The following is a 22,356-nucleotide window of genomic DNA, read 5'->3' on the forward strand; positions in this document are numbered from 1 at the left end:
TTCTCTCTAAATGGTACGAGGCCTTTTGGGGGTAAACCCAATAATAAAACCATGCGGGCTTGGCCAAAAGCGAACAATATTATACCACTTGGAGTATGGGTGTTATAAATGGTATTAGAGCCACCTAGTAATGCCAGATCATGTGGTATTGGAGCACTGCATGACATGACCCTAATGAGGACATTAAGAATTTAAGAGGGGGAGTTTGTAACACCCTAATCACATATTGAGAAGATAAGAAGAAACCCACATGGAATATGTGATTTATAAAGATAGTCATGGGTGCTAAGTCTCACACTGCATAGTTACTAAGTGAAACTGAACTTTATAATGAATTATAGGGAAGTTCCAAATTGATTAGTCATTTTGAGGTGATAGCGCATGTAGCCAGCGTTTTTCCCTAGGCCGTTACATGTGTGATTATTAAAAAAAATTTACAAGTACTTTACCAAGAGGAGAAAAGTAAAAAATGTGAAAAGAAAATACATCTCAAATTTTTCTCTCAAAAGTTGGTTCCCAAATGTTGTATTATCATTTTATGAGATTTATTATTTCTAGAAGTGTGTCACCAACTCATGAAATGGTAACACATCATTTGAGAATAACTTTTGGGAATAAAGTCTTGGGATGTCTAGCATTTTCCAAGAAGATAATATTTCTATGATTTTACTATTTTATTTATTTTGTTTGTTTTCATTTTTAAAACAAGTAGTGAGACGCCAAACTAAGTAATAAGACATATTTTGCTGATTTGAAAATAGGTAACTAAAGTAAATAGACAGATTTTGCTAACTAATAAGACAGTTTCCTAAAGGGCAACCAGCCATAACCAAGCTGGAACGGTTGTTTGGTAAAAAGATTTAAGGAATATTTTTTACTTTTTTTGTTGTTATGATTTGACATAAATATTAAATTTAGATTTTAGTATTTGGCAAACATTTGTTTTTTAAGTTATTTGTTAATCTTTTTATGTCGAAGTGAGATGATGTAAAAACACTACATCACATTTGTTGTAATATTTTTGAAGGTCTATATTTAATTTTACCCTCAATTTTTTTTATAAAAAAATTAAAATTAAATCTAAACCGTAAAAAAAACTACAAAATACCTAACTCACCCAAATCCAATATTTTAAAAACGATTAATACTATTTAGTAAACTGTGATTTTTTTTTTTTTTTTTTTAAACATGTTTACACAAAGAAAGAAGAAGGAGAGAGATATTCAAACTAGTGACATGTGTGGTTTACAGCCGATTGAGTTACACCTTGTGGACACTAGATAAACAGTGATTACTAAAAAGAAAAACTAAAAATTAATTTTTTCTATCACGTCATCTCAATTATATAATTGATTACTAAATAATATTTCTCCAAAATATACTACTCTATTAAAAAAAAAAAAAAAAAAGAAAAAAAGCAGACGCCCACCCGGAGATGCAGAGAAACCAAATAAGAAAAAAAAGGACGCAGGCCCACTTTCCTTCATCTCTGCGCCACAAGTCAAACCATGATTCGGCGAAGCACACATCAAGATTGACTTTTTGATCATCCCCATCAGACTTTGTAGTACCAAGTTTCTCACAGAAGAATCCAGGAAGTCACCTGTTCTACTTCCCACGTCATTTCCTTTCAAAAGCTGACTATATCCAAGTCTTCCTCCGTGCGTGTGCGTTCCTGCTGCTTCAGACTTCGATTCATTCACTCTTCCCCATGGCGGAGCGGGGATCCTACGGGCCGGGTCCTCAACTGGGTCAGATTTCTATCATTTTTATTTTTTCTAATTTTTATTTTGGATCCGTCTATTTTCTTTTTTTAATATTTGTTTTCTTGTTGTAGAAGTTTCTGTGAATTTCTGTTGATTATTGTTTAGGTTTAGGGTTTTTTGTGTGTCGAGGTATGTTGCGTCAGCTTCAGTGGAAGAATTTTTAGTGAAGGATGAGAGAGGGGTTTATCGGGGTCTGTTTGGATACTGAGAAAATTGAGGAAAGTGATGGGTTTGGAATGAAATTTTTATACGATGATTTGGGGCTTTGAGGAATTTTATTTTTCGGGTTTAGTTAAGCTTGGTAATCGGATTACTTTCTCGAGGATTGATTTGAGAAATGGGGATTTTTCGGACTATAAATTTATAATGGAATTAGTTTGGTTTGTTTTTAGTATTTCTGGGTGGCCTTTGCTTAAGAATGAAACGCTCAAATTGAAATCAAAATTTCCCTCTTAAAGGAAACAAACAAAAGGTGGTGGAAGAGTTGTATGCGTGAGTTGTTTTTGAATACCCTATATCTATCTACTCATCAACTCACTCTTCCTCTCTCTCTCTCTCTTGCTCGCTTGGTTGCTTTCTTTTCAATTACTATGTCTCGTAGTTTATATCTTTTAGTTTTATTTTTAGTGTTACCTTTTGAGTATGTTTTTATTGGTCGAGTCTGATTTGCAGATATTCGCCAAATACTCTCAGAAGCCCAACATCGATGGTTGCGACCTGCTGAAATTTGTGAAATTCTTCGTAATTATGAGAAGTTTTGTATTGCACCAGAGCCTCCAAACAGGCCCCCAAGTATGATTCTAGCTAATAAAGAAATTTAAATATCAATTTGTTTCACATAATAATTACATTCACAGTGTATATTACATGAATTTACCTTCAGGCTTTGAATCACCCATCTTCTATGACTGTGTGTGTGCTTCTAAGTTTTAAAAGTAGTGGACATGTAGGTTGGCAAAAATTTGGGAGAAATACAAGTATATGTGTTCTCGCATTTGTAAGCTACAATTACTTTTGAAGTCAAACATAATCCTCAGACATAATATTTTGCCCTAGATACCTTGCATGAGATGTCCAAATTACACGTAGTACTGGACCTCAAATTTTTGGTGATTGATAATAAAAAAATTAGTGGATTATATATACATATATAACCAGGGGTCATTGAGGATGCTCCCCCCGGGCCTGCCACGGCAAAACAGGAGCCCTTTTTGTGAAAGGCAGGAAAAAAGAACAAAAGAAAGACGGGTTATAGTTCCTATGCGCCACCACTATATGAATTCACCTTTAGTTGAATATTTTTCTTTCCCTGAATAGTATTGTTGGTTCTTGTCTTATTCGCTCCTGGAATGCTGAATCACCTGTTCTGAATGGGCTTAGAAGCCTTATCTCTTCATTCAGCTAGCTGGTGTCACATGATGTACAGGAAGTGTTACTCCCCCAGAAACTTGTGTCTGACATTGGGAGGAACTGTTGTTAGGGGAGTTTAGATGTGATTGCTTCTTTATTTTTTCCGTACTAGTCTCGCCTTATATCTAGATACCTATTTGTTTGTGCATGCATATTCTCAAATTTGACAAGCAACTCAGATCTGAATTTTTCTGAGAAAAAAATAATTCTTGGAGTATTTTAAATTTTTTCTAGTTTCCATGGAGTATATGTTTGGACATCCATGATATTAGTGTTTTTGGTGCCAACAAAAATATTAATATTGCCTATCTCTTTCTTGCCCTTGAAGTTTGTTTTAATTCTCGTATGGTTATATACATCTTGTACTGTTTCACCCTGAAATCAGAAGAATCTTATGCAATTAAATGGGTAGTTTATAATTTTTTTCCTTCAATTTTAAGCAGATACATATATAACTTCATAGCTTGACATGCATTCCACATGCCAGGTGGTTCACTTCTTCTTTTTGATAGGAAGGTGTTGAGATACTTTAGAAAGGATGGACATAATTGGAGGAAGAAGAAAGATGGAAAGACTGTGAAGGAAGCTCATGAGAAGCTGAAGGTAAGATTGCAAAAAAGGTCAATTGCTTTTATTTGGAGTTTAGGTATCTATATTTGGTCCTGTAGAACTCACATTTTTAGTTATCACAAAAAAAAAAAAAAGAACTCGCACATTTTGCTATACGATATCAACATGGCTACCTGGATATTTAATAATTTTGGTTTGCATATGTTATCTACTCCCTCCATCTTTAGTAAGTCTCATTCTTTACTTTTCGTATGTGCCAAAATAAATATCTGTTGTTCAATTAGTAATGCACAAACTACTTTCTTTCACATATTATCCTTAACTATTAAAATTAATGTAAGCATAATGAGTGTCAACTTGTCAATTTCAAAGCATTTGGTAAGGGTAATGGTGGAAAAATACTATCAAGAATGCAAGTTGTCCTTGCATTTGTTGGTTATGCTTGTTAGCGTATTTTTGGTTTGAAAAAGTGCTTTGACCTGACATAAATGTCAGGTATTTTTAGAAGTGTATTATGGTGGAGCCACATTTGAGAAAATGTTTTTATTATTTTTTAATTTATTATTATTATTATTATTTTTTTTTTATGAGAAATGCTTGGTGTCAATATATTTCCCATATTTTTTCAATCTCACCTTACAAATCAATCATTAGATTTGTGAATTTATGTGGACCCCATACAAGTCAATGGTGGACTCCACAAATTTAATGGTTGATCTATTGAATTTGTTGGAGAATATGGAGCATTTCTCTTTCTTTATGGAGTACACTTGCTTATTTTGAGAAAACCCAAACATATGTAGAGTTGACTCCTAATAAAAAATAAAAAAGGGAAAAAGAGCTGAGGGTGGCCACATGGCCACTCGTGTCCTGTTTATTTATTTATTTATTTATTTTATTTATTTTTAAATAATAAGTTAGCTCCTACCCGTGAAAAAGGTCAAACATTTGTTTTGTCAAAATAGTCTTTCTTGATATTCCTACAAGAAGGCGTGAAATGTTTTATAAAAAGTATTTTGTATTTTGAAAAGTGTTTTTTTTTTTTTTTGCTGTTTTGAGTTGTTTATTAATGTATTTGAGAAGAGTGGGGAACTCAAACTGAAAACAGAAAACTAGTATTTTGACAAACATAGCCATTGTCTTTTCTTAATTGTATTTGGGTTTTGTCAAATACTCAGAATGGGATGGGTAAAGTAACACATGTTCTTTTTTTTTGGGAGATTTGTTTGATGACAATAGTTTTTCATGTGACTCTATTAAAATTTATTGAGGACTGATAGGTAACATATGTCAAGCAATTTTAGGTTGGTAGTGTTGATGTGCTACACTGCTATTATGCCCATGGAGAAGAAAATGAAAACTTTCAAAGGCGCAGCTATTGGATGCTTGAACAGTAAGTCTGAACTAACTTATATTTCACTTTTTTCATCATGCTTTTGTTTAGGGTTATATAGTTATAAATTTAGATGCTTTGAGTAGTTGAGATTATTGCAAAAGATCTTGGAACTGAAAATGCGTATTTCATCATCATCAAGGCTAAAATTTCTGTTCCATGTAGTATGCTTTGCTGTGAGGGTCTTTGTTTTTTAGTGTATTCCTTTAGTCTTTGTTGATCGGTATTTTTTGTCTCTGCTATCATCCATTTTGATAGAGCTTCTCTCTCCTTTTAGAGCCTTTACCTGCTACTTTTTCTTATACACCTAGATTGGAGATTAGTTGAATTGCCTTGTCAATATGTGCACAATAGAGCTAAGCGATTATCATGTTCCACTTTACACTCATGCCTCATTGCCCTTACAGTAGACTTCTAAAAGGCCTCCACTGAATTGGTGAGGATGTCATGTGTGGGTTTTAGGGTGGAGTTAGGTGTTCTTGTTTATACCTTACATGTACTTATGCCTTGCGTTAATTGCAGGTTTGTTTGTGAGATTGTTGCAAAGCATAAATTAGGATATGCTTAAGGATTGAGAGATATAAGCTAAGTTTTGATGTTGAAATGCATGAGGAATTTGTGATGCTGCTTTTTCTTGTTTATCGCTTCCTTTCCTGTTTTCTTGTTTTCAATGTCATTTCTTCTTTCTTCTTCTTTTTCACCTCTGATCTCCTGCTTCCTCCCTTGGAGATTATCTTTTGTGCCCTTTATCATTGTAAAATTATAAAAGAGATTCCATCGATATTTGAAACTTTTTATGCTTGGTTGTCCATAAATTGGTATGATTTCTTGAAATTAAACATAATGTTCTGTAATTTTTTTTCTTGTTTGGGTCTTTCATTTTGGTTCACCTGTGCTTGTTGATTTTTGCAGGGATTTGATGCACATAGTTTTTGTCCACTACTTGGAAGTTAAGGTAATCCACTTCATTATTATTTTCTTATTGTTGAAGCCTGGGTTGCCCTAATCTGCCTTGGAGGGAGGGTTCTCCCACTCTGAAGTCACGCTTTAAAGATTTTGACTGTGGATTCCCTGATTATTTTTGCTGGAGCACAAATTTGTCCATACCCTGGTCTATATTTGGGCCACTTTTCAGTCAAAATAAATTAAAAACTAGGTAATTGGGTTTTGAACCCAAGTACTCATGTTAGGAAGCAACAACTCCAACCATTATGGTAAACCAATTTGGTCAATAATTTTATTTTTTATTTTTTATTTTTATATTCTATTAGCTTCTATGTCTTACTATTATACCACATACATTTACTTGTCAAAAAAAAATAAAATAAAAAATAAAATAAAATTATACCACATACACTGAATGTGCGCCACATATACACACATATTTGATAATAAATATTTTTTACATCAACATATAACATATGCTAAAATAGGGGCAATTGTCTGGTGCAATATTGAAGTCTACGCTGGATTTGAGTATTGAGAGCAAGCCATTTCATCACTCTTCCCCACAGGCGCCCGGAAGTCTACTCTTAAGTTGAATCAGTACTGGATAATGACCCTCATATAGCGCATATAACAATGTTATATATATATATATATAAATTTTTTATGATGCTCTAGTGGCACTTCTGCTCTTGAGATATTTTGGGAGTTCTCTGTAGCAAGTTTATTTTATTTATATGCAAAAATGCAACTACCTGGTTTAAGAAATGGAGTAGTATTTTTCTGTATTAAGTTTTGAGCTCTGTAAGTTTCCAAAATAATTTAATTTGTTAGATGACCAATATCCTAATTCTTTATAATTTGACAATATAATTTCAGTACGTCTAGCTTTTTCTTGCAAAGGTATTTAGTTTTGAAGTCTTGTGGATATTGTATGATATAAATATTTTAACTAAAGGACCTACAAATTCTTGTTCTTTGGATTACGTTCCGCATCAGGGTAATAGGACAAATATAGGAGGCATCAGAGAGAGTGATCAGATTGCACCAGATTTCCAGGACAGCCCTTTGACTTCGAGCTTTTCCACATATAATAGCAGAGTCCCTTGCAGAAGTACAGATTCCCCAAGCCCAATCAGTTCTCTGACATCTTTATGTGAAGATGCTGATTCTGGTATTTTCTGTCTCTGCTTTTGTTACTAGAGTTTGTCTTTTGCTCATCCTGTTGGCCTAATCTGGACTAATACTGAAAATTTACTTACTTTTGACCATACATATGAATTTCTATTATAATTTTTGTGAGATTTGGTGCAGAGGATATTGACCAGGCAAGTTCAAGATCTCACTCATTTCTCGAGTCTCTGCCAATAAAAACTGGTCCTTTGACAGAAGGGATGGATGCTAGTGCCTTGAGTTCTTATTTTCTGTCTCCTTCTGCAGGTAGCTGTGTTCTTTGTATTTGAATTTTTCTCCATTCCTTTTTTCTTGACATACTTTCCAAGTTCATATCCATTCATGAAACTGCTTCGCCTCCACAAGCTTTTAAATGACATTATGTACCTGATTGCGTTCTTGAAATTCTTACCAGATAATCATGGTATTTCATCAATGCCTGGGGTAAATTATATCTCGCATGTTCAGAAAGATAGACTTGGAGGCAGTGATGAAATTACTGATGCGATTGTTTCTCAAAAAACAATTGATTTGGCTTCCTGGGAAGAGGTCTTGGAGCAGTCTACAAGTGGATTTCATACTTCAGTACCTGCGCCAATGGGAATTCTCCGTGGACATGAAAACATGAGTCTAGATGAGCTTTTAGCAGGTGGGAGTATTGTAAAAGAGGAGTTTCAAAATTCTTTACCAATACAGTCAAATTGGCAGGTAATGACTTTCAATCTTCTACCTCTACTATTGGCTTGATCTACGTGTATTTATCATTTAACATCTTATGAAAAGGTTAATTTCTGAGAATTATTTTCCTATAAAAAAAATTTCTGTTCAATTTATGGCATACACAGCTTGCTTTATGGATCATGTATATAGGGTCTAACTTGAGCATAGTACAATCATCCACTTCTGTCCTCCCACTCTAAAACTGATTGACCGCACAAAACCTCTCCCACATGCAATGATCTGATAAGAGTCAAACTCTTTAGTCTTTGCCATCATTCACAAACTTGACTATAATGAAATCTATATGGACCCTATAGAAGCGGCTGTCATGTTGGAATTTTTGGAGTTGATGTCCGTCTCCCAATATGACACAAGCATGTTTCTCCTCAATTATAGACAACTTTGGTAGCTTTCGTCAGAAATAATTCAGATCTCCACCTTGAAATACTCCATAATGATGCAAGGAGGGAACCACTAAATGCAACTTCCCTACAGGTTCAAAATTGTTTGACATCGAGTTTTTGATTTATATGCCCCTAGGGTTTGGCTCAAGTGGTGAAGATGGAGTGGGCTTGTGGTAGTATCAAGGATGAATCTACCTTAGCTGAACGAAAAAAAAGAAGTCTGAATTAAGATTCGTTGGTTTAGTAGTACATTTTCAATTGAATTCATTTGTTTATTCCTTGTTATATTTTTCATGATAACTTTTTAGTGTCTCTGGTGATGGGCTTGCCGTGATAATTGTTGACGTGTGAGGGAGTGGTTCAGAGGCAATATTTGCTGGTTTAGGGACGTGTTGTGTTGGTTACAATGGCATATATGGGTTTCTTTCTACGTAGAAGCAAAGGCGTTTGAGATTTGGTCTGAAATGGAATGGAGCAAAGGGACGTTTAGAGTGGTGATGATGGGTAAGCCGAGTGTGTTATGGCTGTCATTGACAGTGGAGGAATTGATTAGAGGGGTGGAGATGAAAGACTTTTATTGGTCAATACGTCACGGGAACACAATTTACATTGCACAGAGGAGATTGAATAGCCATGGAAGGTATTTGGAATTATCGGAGTATGGAGGAGGTGGCCAAAGTAGTTTCATAATGATTCCAGAGGCCAACGAAGGCAGAGGCTGGGTGGCATGCATTGCTTAGTTGAGGAAGGTGATTAATTTTTTTGAATGTTCTGGAAGTACTGAAAGAAGAAGTGAGAAAGTTGATGGTGGTGTTACTTCCATGAAGGAGCGGCTGGTGGAGGAAGACAGACAAATGGTCGCAGAGGTTTTGACGGGGAAGGGACATGAGAAGGAATTAGAAAATTCAAGTGGGGACAATATGGGTAAAGCGGAGAATCAAACAATGAGGAATATGGATGATTTTGGTAAGAAAATTATGGAGACATTACCCTGAAATCAAGCTGGTGGGGATTTTGGGAAGTTTCTAGCTATTTTGGGTTGAGGCAGGGGGATCTTTTATCGCCGCTATTTTTCGTGGTGGTTATGAAGGCTTTGAGTAGGATGATGACTGCGACGATGGATATGAGTCATTTGACAGGTTTCTCAGTGGGATCAAGGAATACTGAAGAGTTGTTAGTGTCTCATTTACTCTTTGTTAATGATACCCTGATTTTTTGTAATGCAAATTCCAAGCAAATTCGACATTTGTGGTGTATTTTCTTATGTTTTGAAGCAGTTTTGGGATTGGGAACCAATTTAGCAAAATCAGAAATTGTTCCTAGAGGCGAAGTGGAAGATGTAGAAGAGCTGGCCAGTATTCTTGGTTGTAGAGTCTCTTTGTTGCCAATGAAGCATTATTTATTTAAGGGTGGTAGATTGACTTTGATTAAGAGTACTCTATCCAATTTACCTATGTATTATGTGTCTCTTTTCCCTATTCTAGTGGATGTGGCTAATAGGCTTGAGAGACTTCAGAGAGTTTTTCTATGGGGTGGTATTGGGGATGAGTTTAAATTTCATTTAGTGAATTGGGAAAGGATTTTTTGATGCAGCGCGACTTAGTGGGCTGCAGCGAAGAACAACAAGAAAGAACGGGATAACTAATTCTAGATCTTGAGTCTATCAAATATTTAAGAATTCTTCTCAAAATGATCGAGTCTAAGGTTTGAAGGAAAAAGAAGAAGAAACTCAACTCTGAGTATTCTCAAACTGATTCATAAACAATAACTGCCTTTTCTGGAAGCTATAAGCATGTATTTATAGACCCCCCAAAACCTAAACCTAATAAAACACGAAATATAAACTCCCAAAACCCTAAACCTAAAATAAAGGAAATAAAGTCGGTTTAAACCCTAAACAATGCTACGGCGCCCGTCCGGACAGGACTTATGGCCGTTCGGATGGCCACGTATATAAAACGTAAAAAATCAAAATAACATATGGTTGTTCGAACGGGGTTTGAATGGGCTTTGAACGGAGCCTTCTGCCAGCTTCATCTGATCTGCATCATTCTCCCTAGGTTGAAGAGAATTCATCCTCGAATTCGGCCGGTTCTTCCCATGGTCCTTCGGATGTCTAGTCAACTCATTCCACTCGCTGTTCCTCAAGATCAAGACAAGACAACACCCCACAATAAATGTGATGCTCTTCATCATTGACATACCTCGATGTTTGTCATGAAAAGCCCCACACACCACTTTGTCTTGTAGACTTGTCATACTTCTCTCGTGCTTCGCCTTTCCCACAAGCCATGAGAATTCCCAAAGAACTCACAAAGACCCCTTCACTCTTTGATAGAAAAGTCGTCTCTGCCCCATAGATCTCATCACAACTTTGGTTAAGAGTCTTTGACAAGATAGCATCAATTCCAAGGAAATCAACTTCCAAAGCTACGACTTCTATTTTAGGGCTTTCATCAAGCACTTGATGTATAGAACTTACCTCATCGTTGGGATATGTGTCATAGATTGGTGGAGAGGCCCAATCTACCGAGCAATCTTCCTCAATAAAGCCATCTTTCTCCTCCATGACCGATTGACTCCTAATCTCCTCCGCCTCTCTAGGACCCTTCTTTTTGTCGAATTTTCCTTTTTTTGTTTTTGTTTTTCTGTCACCATGAACTCTTTGGGTTGCAAGCAACCTTGGAATTCCGGTATATCAAGTTTGAACCTTTTCACCTGCCGATTGAAATGAGCTTGCGCTAGGTGCTGACTTCCATGCGTTCGGCGCTCGGCAAATGGGTTTCCGGATCCACTCCCATTGTGACCACCCATGTTGGATAATCGGGTAGTGAGGTCTTCAATTTGATCCCTCATAGCCTCGAATTGATCCTCCACGTGTTGCCAACGTTCATCGATAGATTTGCCTTCCGTCTCCGCAAATCGCGGTCTTGGTTGGCGACGACAACCGTTTGGCCAACCACTCATGTGCCGCAAACTAATTGCCTGTTGCTCCTTACGTGCTGCCTCCGTGCGCACGTACGCTTCGTTCATTCTTGCACAACGGTCACCCCTCCCAATTCATGGAAACTCTGATACCAAATGATGCAGCGTGACTTAGTTGGCTGCAGCGAAGAACATCAATAAAGAATGGATAACTAATTCTAGATCTTGAGTCTATTAAAGATCTAAGAATTCTTCTCAAAACGATAGAGTCTATTTAAGGTTTGAAGGAAAAAGAGGAAGAAACTCAACTCTGAGTATTCTCATTCATCAAAACTGATTCACAAACAACAATTGCCTTTTTTGGAGGAAATGAACTCGGTTTGAACCCTAAACAAAGCTACGGCGCCCGTCTAGATGGGACTTATGGCGGTTTGGATGGCCACGTATATAAAACGTAAAAACATCAAAATAACATATGGCCGTTCGAACAGGGTTCGAACAGAGCCTTCTGCCAGCTTCATCCGATCTGCATCAGATTTGCATTCCGATAAAATTTCAGTATTGCTCAGAGAAAGGATGCGTGGGTGGCGGATAACTTGCAGTTTCGAGAAGGGAATATTCAGTGGAATGTAATGTTTTTTGGGCTAGGCAGACCAATATGTTAATTGACTTATATATGCATATATGTAATGCTCAGTAGTCTACCAAAGAGGAGTTCCATGCCATAATATAGTGAGGCTAGGGAAGGTTGGTTAATCTCCATGGTCAATCTCTTGTTTGATGTTTATGTAGCATTTTTTGAGTAAATACGTGGACTTGATGAAGATGTTGGTTAATTATATAATATTTTTTCTTATAATGTCAATTAATAATGGAAGAAATATAAACATTAGAGAAAAACATAATAGACATGATTTTTTTATTTTTGAAGAATCATCTTTCTACTTAGATGTTTTCATATGTAATTTGTGCTTGAATTTATAATTAATTAAGTATTTTATCCAAAGTAAAATTAAAAAAGATACGGTAATGCTACAAATAATGTCTAAATGACGGGCTCTTTATTAGCATTTATAACTTTCAACCGAAAAAAAGGCCAAACTGGCAAAGTCACTGTCTCAATGGCATGGCATTTGCACTTCTATCATGACTAGCATGCTCATGAGACTCAAGTCCCAAAAGGGTCTGAAAAAATTTTAATTTCGACACATGCAGCTTAATTGACGACCACACATGTTTGGTTGCTCAATTTGACCATCTGGTTTTTTATCTGTTTTGTTGTAGTGTTCAAAGAATCAGTTTGTTGCTCACTTGCTTTACCATTGATTTTGCTTTTGTGTTTTTTTTTGGGGTGGGGGGGTTGAGTTTGTTTTGTTTGCATGCTAACGTTGCTTAAATGACATATGTGATAAATATATTTTCTTGCTCTCTCCTCAATTGTTCTTAAGTTCATTTGATTATTTTAATTCTAATCTTAGATTCTCTTACTCCAGACCTTTGACGATAATTCAGCACAGTTGCCCATGTGGCTTATGGACGAGTCTTCAAATTTGGAATTGACATATGATTTTGGTATGACGTCATTCGAGGCTAGAACTCATGATATGAACTTGGGAAATGCTTCTGAACCAATTTCAGCTTATGCTGTTCAGCAAAATGAACAGCCTGGGCAGAACAGGCTTCAAATACAGCTTGCAAATGATGAATCCCAGTGTTCAATAAAATCAAATTCCAAAACTGATATGCCAACTGAAGGAAATACTAGCTATGCTTTGACTCTGAAAAAACCATTATTACATGGAGAAGAGGGTTTGAAGAAAGTTGACAGCTTTTCTCGATGGGTTACTAAAGAATTGGAAGATGTAGATGATTTGCATTTGAAGACCTCATCTGGTATATCATGGAGCACTGATGAATGTGGAAATGTAGTCGATGATTCCTCATTGAGTCCCTCTCTCTCTCAGGACCAGCATTTTAGTATTTTAGACTTTTCGCCAAAGTGGGCTTACACAGACTCAGAGACTGAGGTAAGGAATATATATGGACTATAGTATCCCTGCTAATAATAAAAAGAAAAGAATAGGACAAAAACTTGAATTATATCTTGTGTTGATTTTGCACTGCAAGTAATTCAATCAATCTTCTCAATTGTGAGATATTCACTTATACATATAGATAGATTTATATATGTGTTCTCCTTTCTTGATTAAATAGCAAATAACATGCTATTTTCAAACATACTTATCAAAAAAAAAAAAAAAAAAAAGAAAACATGCTATTTTCAAACCAAAAATTAAAAGAGTACATATTGTGCTACATTTTTGTTAAGCATGCATCGCATTTACTATTTCTAATGAGATTGATTTATTTATAAAAAAAAAAGGCATGCATCGCCAAATAGCATTGGCAAGATCATAATTTCTTATAACTCACAAATTGTTATGTTCATATCGGCTTGGTATTGGTGCATCTTTTGTTTATGCTTCAAACATGAACTGCTTTTTCCCACGAAGTAAATTGCTATTTTACATTTTCCAACTTTGTTCTTCGCTTCCTGACTTTTTCAAAAGTTTTCAATTTTGCTTTTAAGTTTTTCTTTTTTACTGGTTCCAATTTTTTCTGGACTCATATATGTTTCGTCTCTGTTGAGATTTGATGGGTGCTGGTGTACTGTACAAGAGAAAATACTGCTCGATTTCTTATTACTTCTCAATTTCTTGATATAATTCAGGTTCTGATAACTGGAACATTTTTGAAGAGTCTACCTGATGTAGCAAAATGTAACTGGTCATGTATGTTCGGGGAAGTGGAGGTTCCTGCAGAAATTTTAGCCAATGGGGTTCTTTGTTGCAGTGCTCCACCTCGTGCTGTTGGGCAAGTCCCTTTTTATGTAACATGTTCCAACAGGTTAGCTTGTAGTGAAGTGCGGGAATTTGACTATCGAGTGGGCTCTACTAAAGATATAGATATTGCCATTATCTATGGTGGCACTACTAATGAAATGATTCTTTATTCGCGACTTGAGAAGTTACTGTCTCTAAGATCTATCAGCCCTCCCAGTCACTTTGTTGAAGGTGTTACTGTGAAACAAGACTTGATCAGTAAAATTATTTCATTGAAGGAGGAAGAGGAATATTACCAGATGGTAGAGACAACCTCACAGAAGGATTTATCCCAACATGAAGGGAAGGAACATCTCCTTAAAATGTTAATGAAAGAGAAGTTGTACTCATGGCTCCTCCATAAAGTATCTGAAGATGGTAAAGGGCCAAGTGTATTGGATGATGAGGGGCAAGGTGTGATACATTTAGCAGCTGCCCTTGGTTATGATTGGGCCATAAAACCAATTGTAACAGCGGAAGTTAGCATCAATTTCCGGGACATAAATGGATGGACTGCCCTTCATTGGGCTGCATTTTGTGGCAGGCAAGATCCTCTGAACTTGATTTGCTATATATATATATATATATTATTATTTTTTTTTTGTGATTGAGCCTAGGGATATTTGGCTTGAAGTCTAGCCTTCCCCACCCTGATCAATTTGGACTCAGGAAATGCAATTCTGTAAAGTCTTTTCCCAGATATGGTCTGCATTAGAAATGAAGAAGCCATTTTAGCTGCTTGTAGCTTGTACAGGATGTTGATTGAAGACATTCCCTCTCTCTTGCTCACTCTCTGTGCAACCACAAGTATAACTAAAATGCCCTCCTACATACTTTTGGTTACAAAGGCCTTATTCACTTTTATAATCGGCCTTTCAAACATCAAGTCTTCCATTGCTTGCCTTTGTTCATATGCAGATAAACTACTGCATGCAAATTATAAAAATTTGTTTCAAATCGTCCAAAATTAATTGCATTAGTTTCTTGGGCTTCGGTTGAGTTGCAATTTGTATCAGTTCAATCTATGTCATGGTTGAAACAGCTATTTTTTTTTTTCTCTGTTCATGTTTGAATCCTTGTTAAATTCAGAGAGCAGATGGTGGCATTCCTTGTCTCTCTGGGTGCAGCTCCTGGAGCATTGACGGACCCGTCTCCAGAATTTCTTTTGGGTAGAACACCTGCAGACCTGGCATCTGGAAATGGACACAAAGGAATCTCTGGTTTTCTTGCAGAGTCTTCCTTGACTGACTACCTCAAGTCCCTAACAATGAATGATCCCAATGAAGATGAAACAGTAGAAGTTTCTGGACCGAAGGCTGTGCAAACAGTTTCAGAACGGACAGCAACACCTGTGAATTATGGTGACGCAGCAGAAGCACTGTCACTGAGGGATTCACTTACTGCTCTCTGCAATGCCACACAAGCTGCTGGTCGTATACATCAGATGTTCCGGATGTATTCACTTCAGAGGAAACGGATTACTGAGAATAATGATGATAAAGATGGATTGTTAGATGAACGTGCTCTTTCACTTATAGCTTCCAAGACACGCAAGCCTGGACAAAGTGATGGGCTGGTCCATGCCGCAGCAACACAAATACAGAAGAAGTTCCGTGGTTGGAAGAAAAGAAAAGAATTCTTAATAATCCGTCAAAGAATTGTCAAAATTCAGGTTTATTGCTACTTATCCCTTGTTGACTTCTTGAGGATTTTAATAATGTTGTTTTTGGTCGCTCTCTCTCTCTCTAAAATATGGAAGTTATCCAGTAATGCCAGATTGCTTATCCCAATAAGGAGAGGACCTTTATAAGTGAGGCAACATGCAATAGGTCTATTGGGAAATCAAAGAGACATTTCAATGGTATAATTGGTGTTTCCATTAAGAAATTCAAAGGGTGGGAATGGAAGTGTCTGCACAGTTAAATTTTGAGAATTATGAAATCAGTTTTTAGCTCCTTGTTAGATTGACGAACGTGTTTGCAATTTGGTTTTCTTCATCTTTGGATGAATTTACTATTTGGTTTCTTGTTAGGCCATAATGACTTCTGCTTTTCAATTTATGTGATGTTAAAATGTGAAGGCAGACATTTTCTAGGGTTAGAATACCTTTTATATATTCTGGTAATTGTTTTTATTATATACCTGTAATCCATCAATTATGAGATTAATTCTGATTTATTTATTTTTGGTGTAAAGGCCCATGTGAGGGGACACCAAGTGAGGAAACAATATAGACCAATCGTCTGGTCTGTAGGAATTTTGGAAAAGGTCATATTAAGATGGAGACGTAAAGGGATTGGTCTACGGGGATTCCGACCAGATGCACATACCAAAGACCTCAACCCACAAAGTGCGCCCTCAAAGGAGGATGATTATGATTTTCTTAAGGAAGGAAGGAAACAAACAGAGGAGAGATTGCAAAAAGCTCTCACCAGGGTGAAGTCTATGGCACAGAATCCAGAGGGACGTGCTCAGTACCGTAGGCTGCTAACTGTTGTTGAAGGTTTCCGTCAGACCAAGGTATATGGATTTTGTAAATGTTTTGATTTATTTACTTATTTGTTAATGTGAAAGAATTGCTTTAAATATATTAATTTTATAATAGAAGCTAGTTTTCCTAAATTACTGTTCATATATGGATTACTAATTAGCTTTAACTCAAACGGTACTTCCTCCCTTTGTAGCAAGGTGGAGGGTGCAATCATGGGTGCATGTGTAAATTACCACCATAAACAAAAGGATTAGTAATTTTAGCTCACTTCTTGTCATATACTGTGTTTTAAAAGTCTTGTTTTGCTTAGGCATGAACCTTGATCTGGGCTTATATACTAGTTGGACTTCTATATCTAATATAGCTTAACTTTTTGGGTTAATGCTTGAACATAATATTAGAGTCTCTCTCTCTCTCTCTCTCTCTCTCTCTCTCTTTTTAATATTTTTTTATAAGTAACATGATATTAGAGTCTTATTGTTGATAGGGTCCTGGTTCCTGTCTTGGTGCCCCCATTCTGTGAATTTCTTAAGTTCGAAGCCTCCCTTTGGCCAAATTCTTTTATTTAGATTCCGTTGCTTCTGCGTAAAATGATTTTTGAAATTTTTTTCTTTCTTATTTTCTGGTGTTTGATGTGACGGAAAATAATAGTCAATAGAAAATATTTTTGGTTTGACAAAAAAGCTTCTTTAATTTTCGTAAAACCGTAAACAATTTTTTTGAGTTTGAGCTTTTTATTCTCAAATCCTCAAATCAATGTTAGAACACTATTGGTCCTCTGTTGGGACCCGGCCGAGACCTTGCCAGGCCTCATTGGGACCCCACCAGGCCTATGTCGGAACCTCGCTAGGACCCTGCCGAGACTTGGCCTGGACACCTCCGAAATCCTGCTGGACTTCGTCGGGACCCTACCTAGACACCACCAGGACCTGCCGGGCCTCTTTCAGGACCCGCTAGGACCTTGCTTGGACACTGCCGGAACTTAAATTTGCAGGTTAATATATATATATGTTGTGAATAAAAAATTGATTTTTATAGGTTAATATGATTGAATGAAATTATAAAAAAAATTCAAATGCCTTAAAATGATTTTAGCGGAAAAAATTTTCTTGAAAGCATTTTCTCAAAAATATTTTCTGACGAAAAACATTTTATGTTGAAACAAATGGAGTTTTAGGATGTTCAAGACGTGCATTTGGTTCATGCCTACTACGTGGGGGAAAATCCATAGGTCATTTTTTTGGCCATTCTGTGTGTCATTTCTGCTGACCATGAAAACCTTTTCTGTTGACTAGCAATTTTGGGTTGTGTCAGACAGAAATATTTCTGCTGACCATGAAACATGGAAAATATTTTTTTTAGATGAAAGAAATTTTTTATAGAAGAACACAAAAACTACAAGAACTCCTCTGCGACAGCAGAAAAACAACACTACACCCTTACTTTCTGACAGCAACATTAACATTCTGCAGCCTAGCAGAACTGCTTCAAACACACACAGCACCAACTCAAAATTTTGTTTGATAAGTAATAAAAATTTTATTAAGAAGCGTAAGGCGGGCCTAAATACACAAGCAATATACACAGCAAGACCTAGCAAAACCCAAAGAAAACAGAAGAAACCACTAAACCCAAAGGGTAAGGGAAATCTCTATCCTCCTCATCCCACAAATCGTCCCCTGATCCCACACCACCATCTCCGAAGACGAACCAAAGCCTACCGGCTACTTCTGAGATTCAATCAAACTAGTCAACCTGAGATCATCATCCTTGTTAACAGCTGGACTGACAGAAGAACAACCACGAAAAGGGGAGGAAATGATCCCTTCCTCCCCAACTTCCTTTACAACCAGATCCGACGATGGAGCACCATACACTTCATGGGAAGGGAGAGGGAAAACCACCACCAACTCAAATTACATCAAACAAAACAAACTTCTATGACATATGCAACACAAAAAGCTACAACAGCAACTTAGGCCGCACCCAAGATTCTCTCCGGCAAGTTCCATTTCCTGCATAATTCCAAATTCTTGACATTCATCTTGAAACTTCCTCTAGCAATAATTCTTGTCCTGATTTCCCAGGTGATCCTTTGATCAATCAACTCTTCAGTTCTGATCTGATTTCCATATTTAATATTTGTTCCTTTGCTTCCATAAATTGTAACTACTGGCCCCAAACTTAAGTGGCATAAGCTCACCTTCATTCCCTTACACTTCAAATCATTTACTCCCCATTCAATAATCTTCTCCCAGCTTGTACATGGATCCTCGATCATACTTTTTCTCAACACGTCTCGGTATTCTCCTGCTAAAGTTACAGCTAAAAAACAGATGCTCATTACATTCTAAACAACCCCTGCAGAATAAACATAACACATCCCCTGCATATCCCCAATTTAACAATCTCGCCCCAGTTGTCAAACCATCCCTAGCCACCAACCACAGCATAAAAGCATGCCTAGGTATAGCCAAGGAAAACCAGACTATCTTCCACCAGGTAACCGTAGGAAGCTTAAATCTTGGAGCTTCCCAAGTTTCAGAGAACATATTTTCCCTTCTTTGAGCAGGTCCATATTGGCACATCTACCTCTCCAAGTTCCACTTGAGAAAGTTTACTTTGAATTTCCACCACATCTTCAGATCAAACAGGAGACCATCTCGAATTCTTTTCACGTATCACAGAGGATAGTTTTGCTGCCATAGTACTGCCTGTATCATAAACAGCTCGATACTCATATTTGTCATATAACACTCCAATCCGGTGCCACCAATCCAACCAGATGAATATACTACTCCCTTCACCAACCTTGAATTGTATAAATCCCTGAGCCAAATCACAAAGATTCAACAATTTTTTCCAACTCTTAAGAACACGCCTTCGGTACCTTGACTTGTCAAGGCTCTTCCCCTTCAACAGTATTCTCTTACCCAAGCAACCCACAATGAGCCTATCCTAGCAAAAATATTCCATATATGCTTCATAATTGCTGTATGGTTGCAGTCCTCCAATCTCTTTAGCCCCAAACCTCCCTCTTGCTTACGGAGACATACATAACTTTTGCTCGAGCTTTGGTGGAATCATTTCCAGTTCGCAAGTACCTGTTAAATTTTTGTTCCAGCACCTTTGTAATTCTTGGGGAGAATAAAAATGCTTGACCAAAACACTTGCAAGCTTTACAGAACATAGGAGATTAATTGCAAAGATAAGTGTCTTGCTAGTCAAGAATCAATTTGATCAGCCACCCTTTTAATTAAAAACGTGGAAAATATTATATGCTGAAATAAATGGAGGAGTTTGTATTGTTTGTTCTTCGACTTCACGTCAGACCCATTTGCATCTGTTTGTGTCAGTTGGGTCGTTCATTTCAGATATGTTCAATCTGTTGGGCCTATTTTTAGGGTCTGTACATTAGAGCGGGCGCTAGAGAAGTTGCACATTATCTGTGTGGACCTTGAGTTGAGTTATATATCAACTACAGCTCTGCTTAATGGTTTAAAATTTTTGGTTGGATGCTCTCTCAACACGTCAATGTTCTTGGGCTTACATATCCCATTTGGATGTTAATTACTGGTGCTTTGCTTCCATTGTTCTGTTACCGGGAGATCACCATGTAAAGGTCACTTTTGTTACCCACTGGCTTTAGTGGGGCTTCTAAAGACTTTTCTCTAGTTCTTGAAATCTTTTGTTAAGTATCAGAGAAGTTTAGAACATCTTATGTATCCTGAACTAAGTTCTGCAATGACTTTTATACCCAGATTTTGGGTTCTTTAGGCCAGCCTATTTACCAATCTGGTATGGATTGAGTATCATTTAGGCTAACCTTTTTTCCATGTGAAATAACCCCATCAGCAAGATATCAGGGACGACAGGGTCTTTGTGTTCATGACCTGCAAGTTCTATAGAGTTTAATGTTTGCAAATGGTTCTGGTAAAAGAGATTTTTTGAAGACGTGGTGAAGCCTGCCGCTAGCTTCTTTTCGTACTCATCCCTGCTAAACAAAATATGTAAAAAGAAAAGAAAAAAAAATTGAAAGTGATGTGTTTGTATTTGTAACCACTTGATTCTTGCATGTTGTTGGGTCATGTTAGACAAGTACTCAAAACTGTTTGTTCTAGTTTCCATTTTTTTTTTCTCATGCTATGAGCGTGGTCTAAATTCTGACCGTTATAATCTTTGGCAGGGAGGTAATATGGTTTGGAGTCGTTCAGAAGAAACAGCTGATGTTGATGAGGACCTGATTGATATTGGTCCACTGTTGGAAGATGACATGCTGTTAAATGATGACAATTTTATGTCTTTAGCATTCGAGTAAAACCTCTGATTTGTCCCACCTGTATTCTATCGTTTATGTAAATACGATGTCTAATGTATTATATCATCTACCAGGCTTACATAGTGTATTGACGACCAATTTTACTTTGCACAGCTATTGATGTTTTTCCAATATGTTATCAGGCTTGACAGGGACTTGGGTTTGACGTTTATGGTAGACAGTATTATGTTGACTAGCAATTTTATTGTTCAGGTTGTGCAGTTTTAATACGACAATTGATTTAGTCTTCGAAATAGAATGGTTGTAGGATTTTTAATTATTCAAATTTTATGGTGGAGAATTTCACTTGTTTGTTGTTTCATGAAAGGATAGTTATTTGTTCAATCTTTTAAATGGAGGGAGACATTGTAATCATTAATTACCGTTTAATCCAACTTCAAATTTGTAATTTCTGTCGTACCCCAACTATAATTAAGATATAGGAAGGCTAAAATAGATTTTGGTATGTTTGAATCTGGGTTTGTTAACAATTTGGTGCTTGAATTTCATGATTTCACCCTCGAAAGTCAATTTGTTGTCAATGTGATCTGATCATAGTGTTTTTGTCAATGTGGTCACTATACCGGTGGTATGGTTATTGATTTTTTGGGGTTGTGGAATTAATTTGCGGGGTTCGATTAGAGCTAAAGCTGAGGTGGTAGAAATTTGATTTAAATCGTTATGCATTAATAAGATCCTTGTTCATTTGGGTTTATGAACCTTTATTTATTCGTTATCAATTAAACTTTCTACACCTATTGTTTCGCACTTCTAGTTGGCTTGGTTTTAAAAGCAACCTATAAGTGTGGATAAATGCGTATCGGAAAGTGAAGTGCAAAGTAAATAGTCGTCTTTTACCTTTTCTTTAAGTTCTTGATTTACATTTAAGAGAATCCTAAGGTATTAATAATTTGTATCTAAGCATTGACATGATGCATGTTGGTGTATCAAGAATAACCCTAAGGAAATGGCCCTCCCCGACCCAAAGTTAGTCCGTGTAGGCCCATTTATGACGAGTACTATGATTCGACTAAACCCCACCAAGTCTAGACAAACGAACACAAGCAATAGAAAGACGTGTATCGTATTTGGACCAAGTGTCTCCTAACACCCCTTTATTGCTAGGGGCTAAGGGATTTTCACATAAAAGACTTAGGCTCCGTTTGTTAAACGGTTTTGTCATGGTTTTGGTACTATACTATTCATCTCACTTTTTCATTTTTTCAATATTATCTTATTTTTTACATCACATCAATCATTTTTTATTATTATTCAAATAAAAAATCACTACAAAACAATTTTTTTTTTTTTTTTTTCTTTCACATTAATCACTTTTTGTTACGGTATCGAATCCCCTCC

The 22,356-nt window shown here is 36.6% G+C and overlaps 1 protein-coding gene across 1 annotated transcript; it reads left to right on the top strand.

Moving 5' to 3' along the window:
* Positions 1-1,480: 1,480 nt before the first annotated feature.
* On the top strand, positions 1,481-21,225 carry LOC132177141 (calmodulin-binding transcription activator 2-like). The gene is made up of 13 exons (XM_059589371.1): positions 1,481-1,751; positions 2,439-2,558; positions 3,664-3,779; positions 5,051-5,139; positions 6,052-6,094; positions 7,084-7,258; positions 7,399-7,524; positions 7,673-7,965; positions 12,800-13,333; positions 14,038-14,732; positions 15,278-15,860; positions 16,385-16,708; positions 20,866-21,225. The coding sequence occupies exons 1-13, from the start codon at positions 1,712-1,714 to the stop codon at positions 20,995-20,997; spliced, it is 3,270 nt and encodes a 1,089-aa protein (XP_059445354.1). The 5' UTR covers positions 1,481-1,711; the 3' UTR covers positions 20,998-21,225.
* Positions 21,226-22,356: the final 1,131 nt, after the last annotated feature.

Source organism: Corylus avellana, chromosome ca4, assembly GCF_901000735.1.
Source record: "Corylus avellana chromosome ca4, CavTom2PMs-1.0".
Taxonomy (NCBI): Eukaryota; Viridiplantae; Streptophyta; class Magnoliopsida; order Fagales; family Betulaceae; genus Corylus; species Corylus avellana.

Excerpts from the sequence above, each read along its gene's own strand:
- LOC132177141 (XM_059589371.1), top strand. The coding sequence starts at position 1,712 with ATGGCGGAGCGGGGATCCTACGGGCCGGGTCCTCAACTGG. Across the intron at positions 7,966-12,799 it reads CAATACAGTCAAATTGGCAG|ACCTTTGACGATAATTCAGC; the intron begins GTAATGACTTTC and ends CTCTTACTCCAG. Across the intron at positions 14,733-15,277 it reads TGGGCTGCATTTTGTGGCAG|AGAGCAGATGGTGGCATTCC; the intron begins GCAAGATCCTCT and ends TGTTAAATTCAG.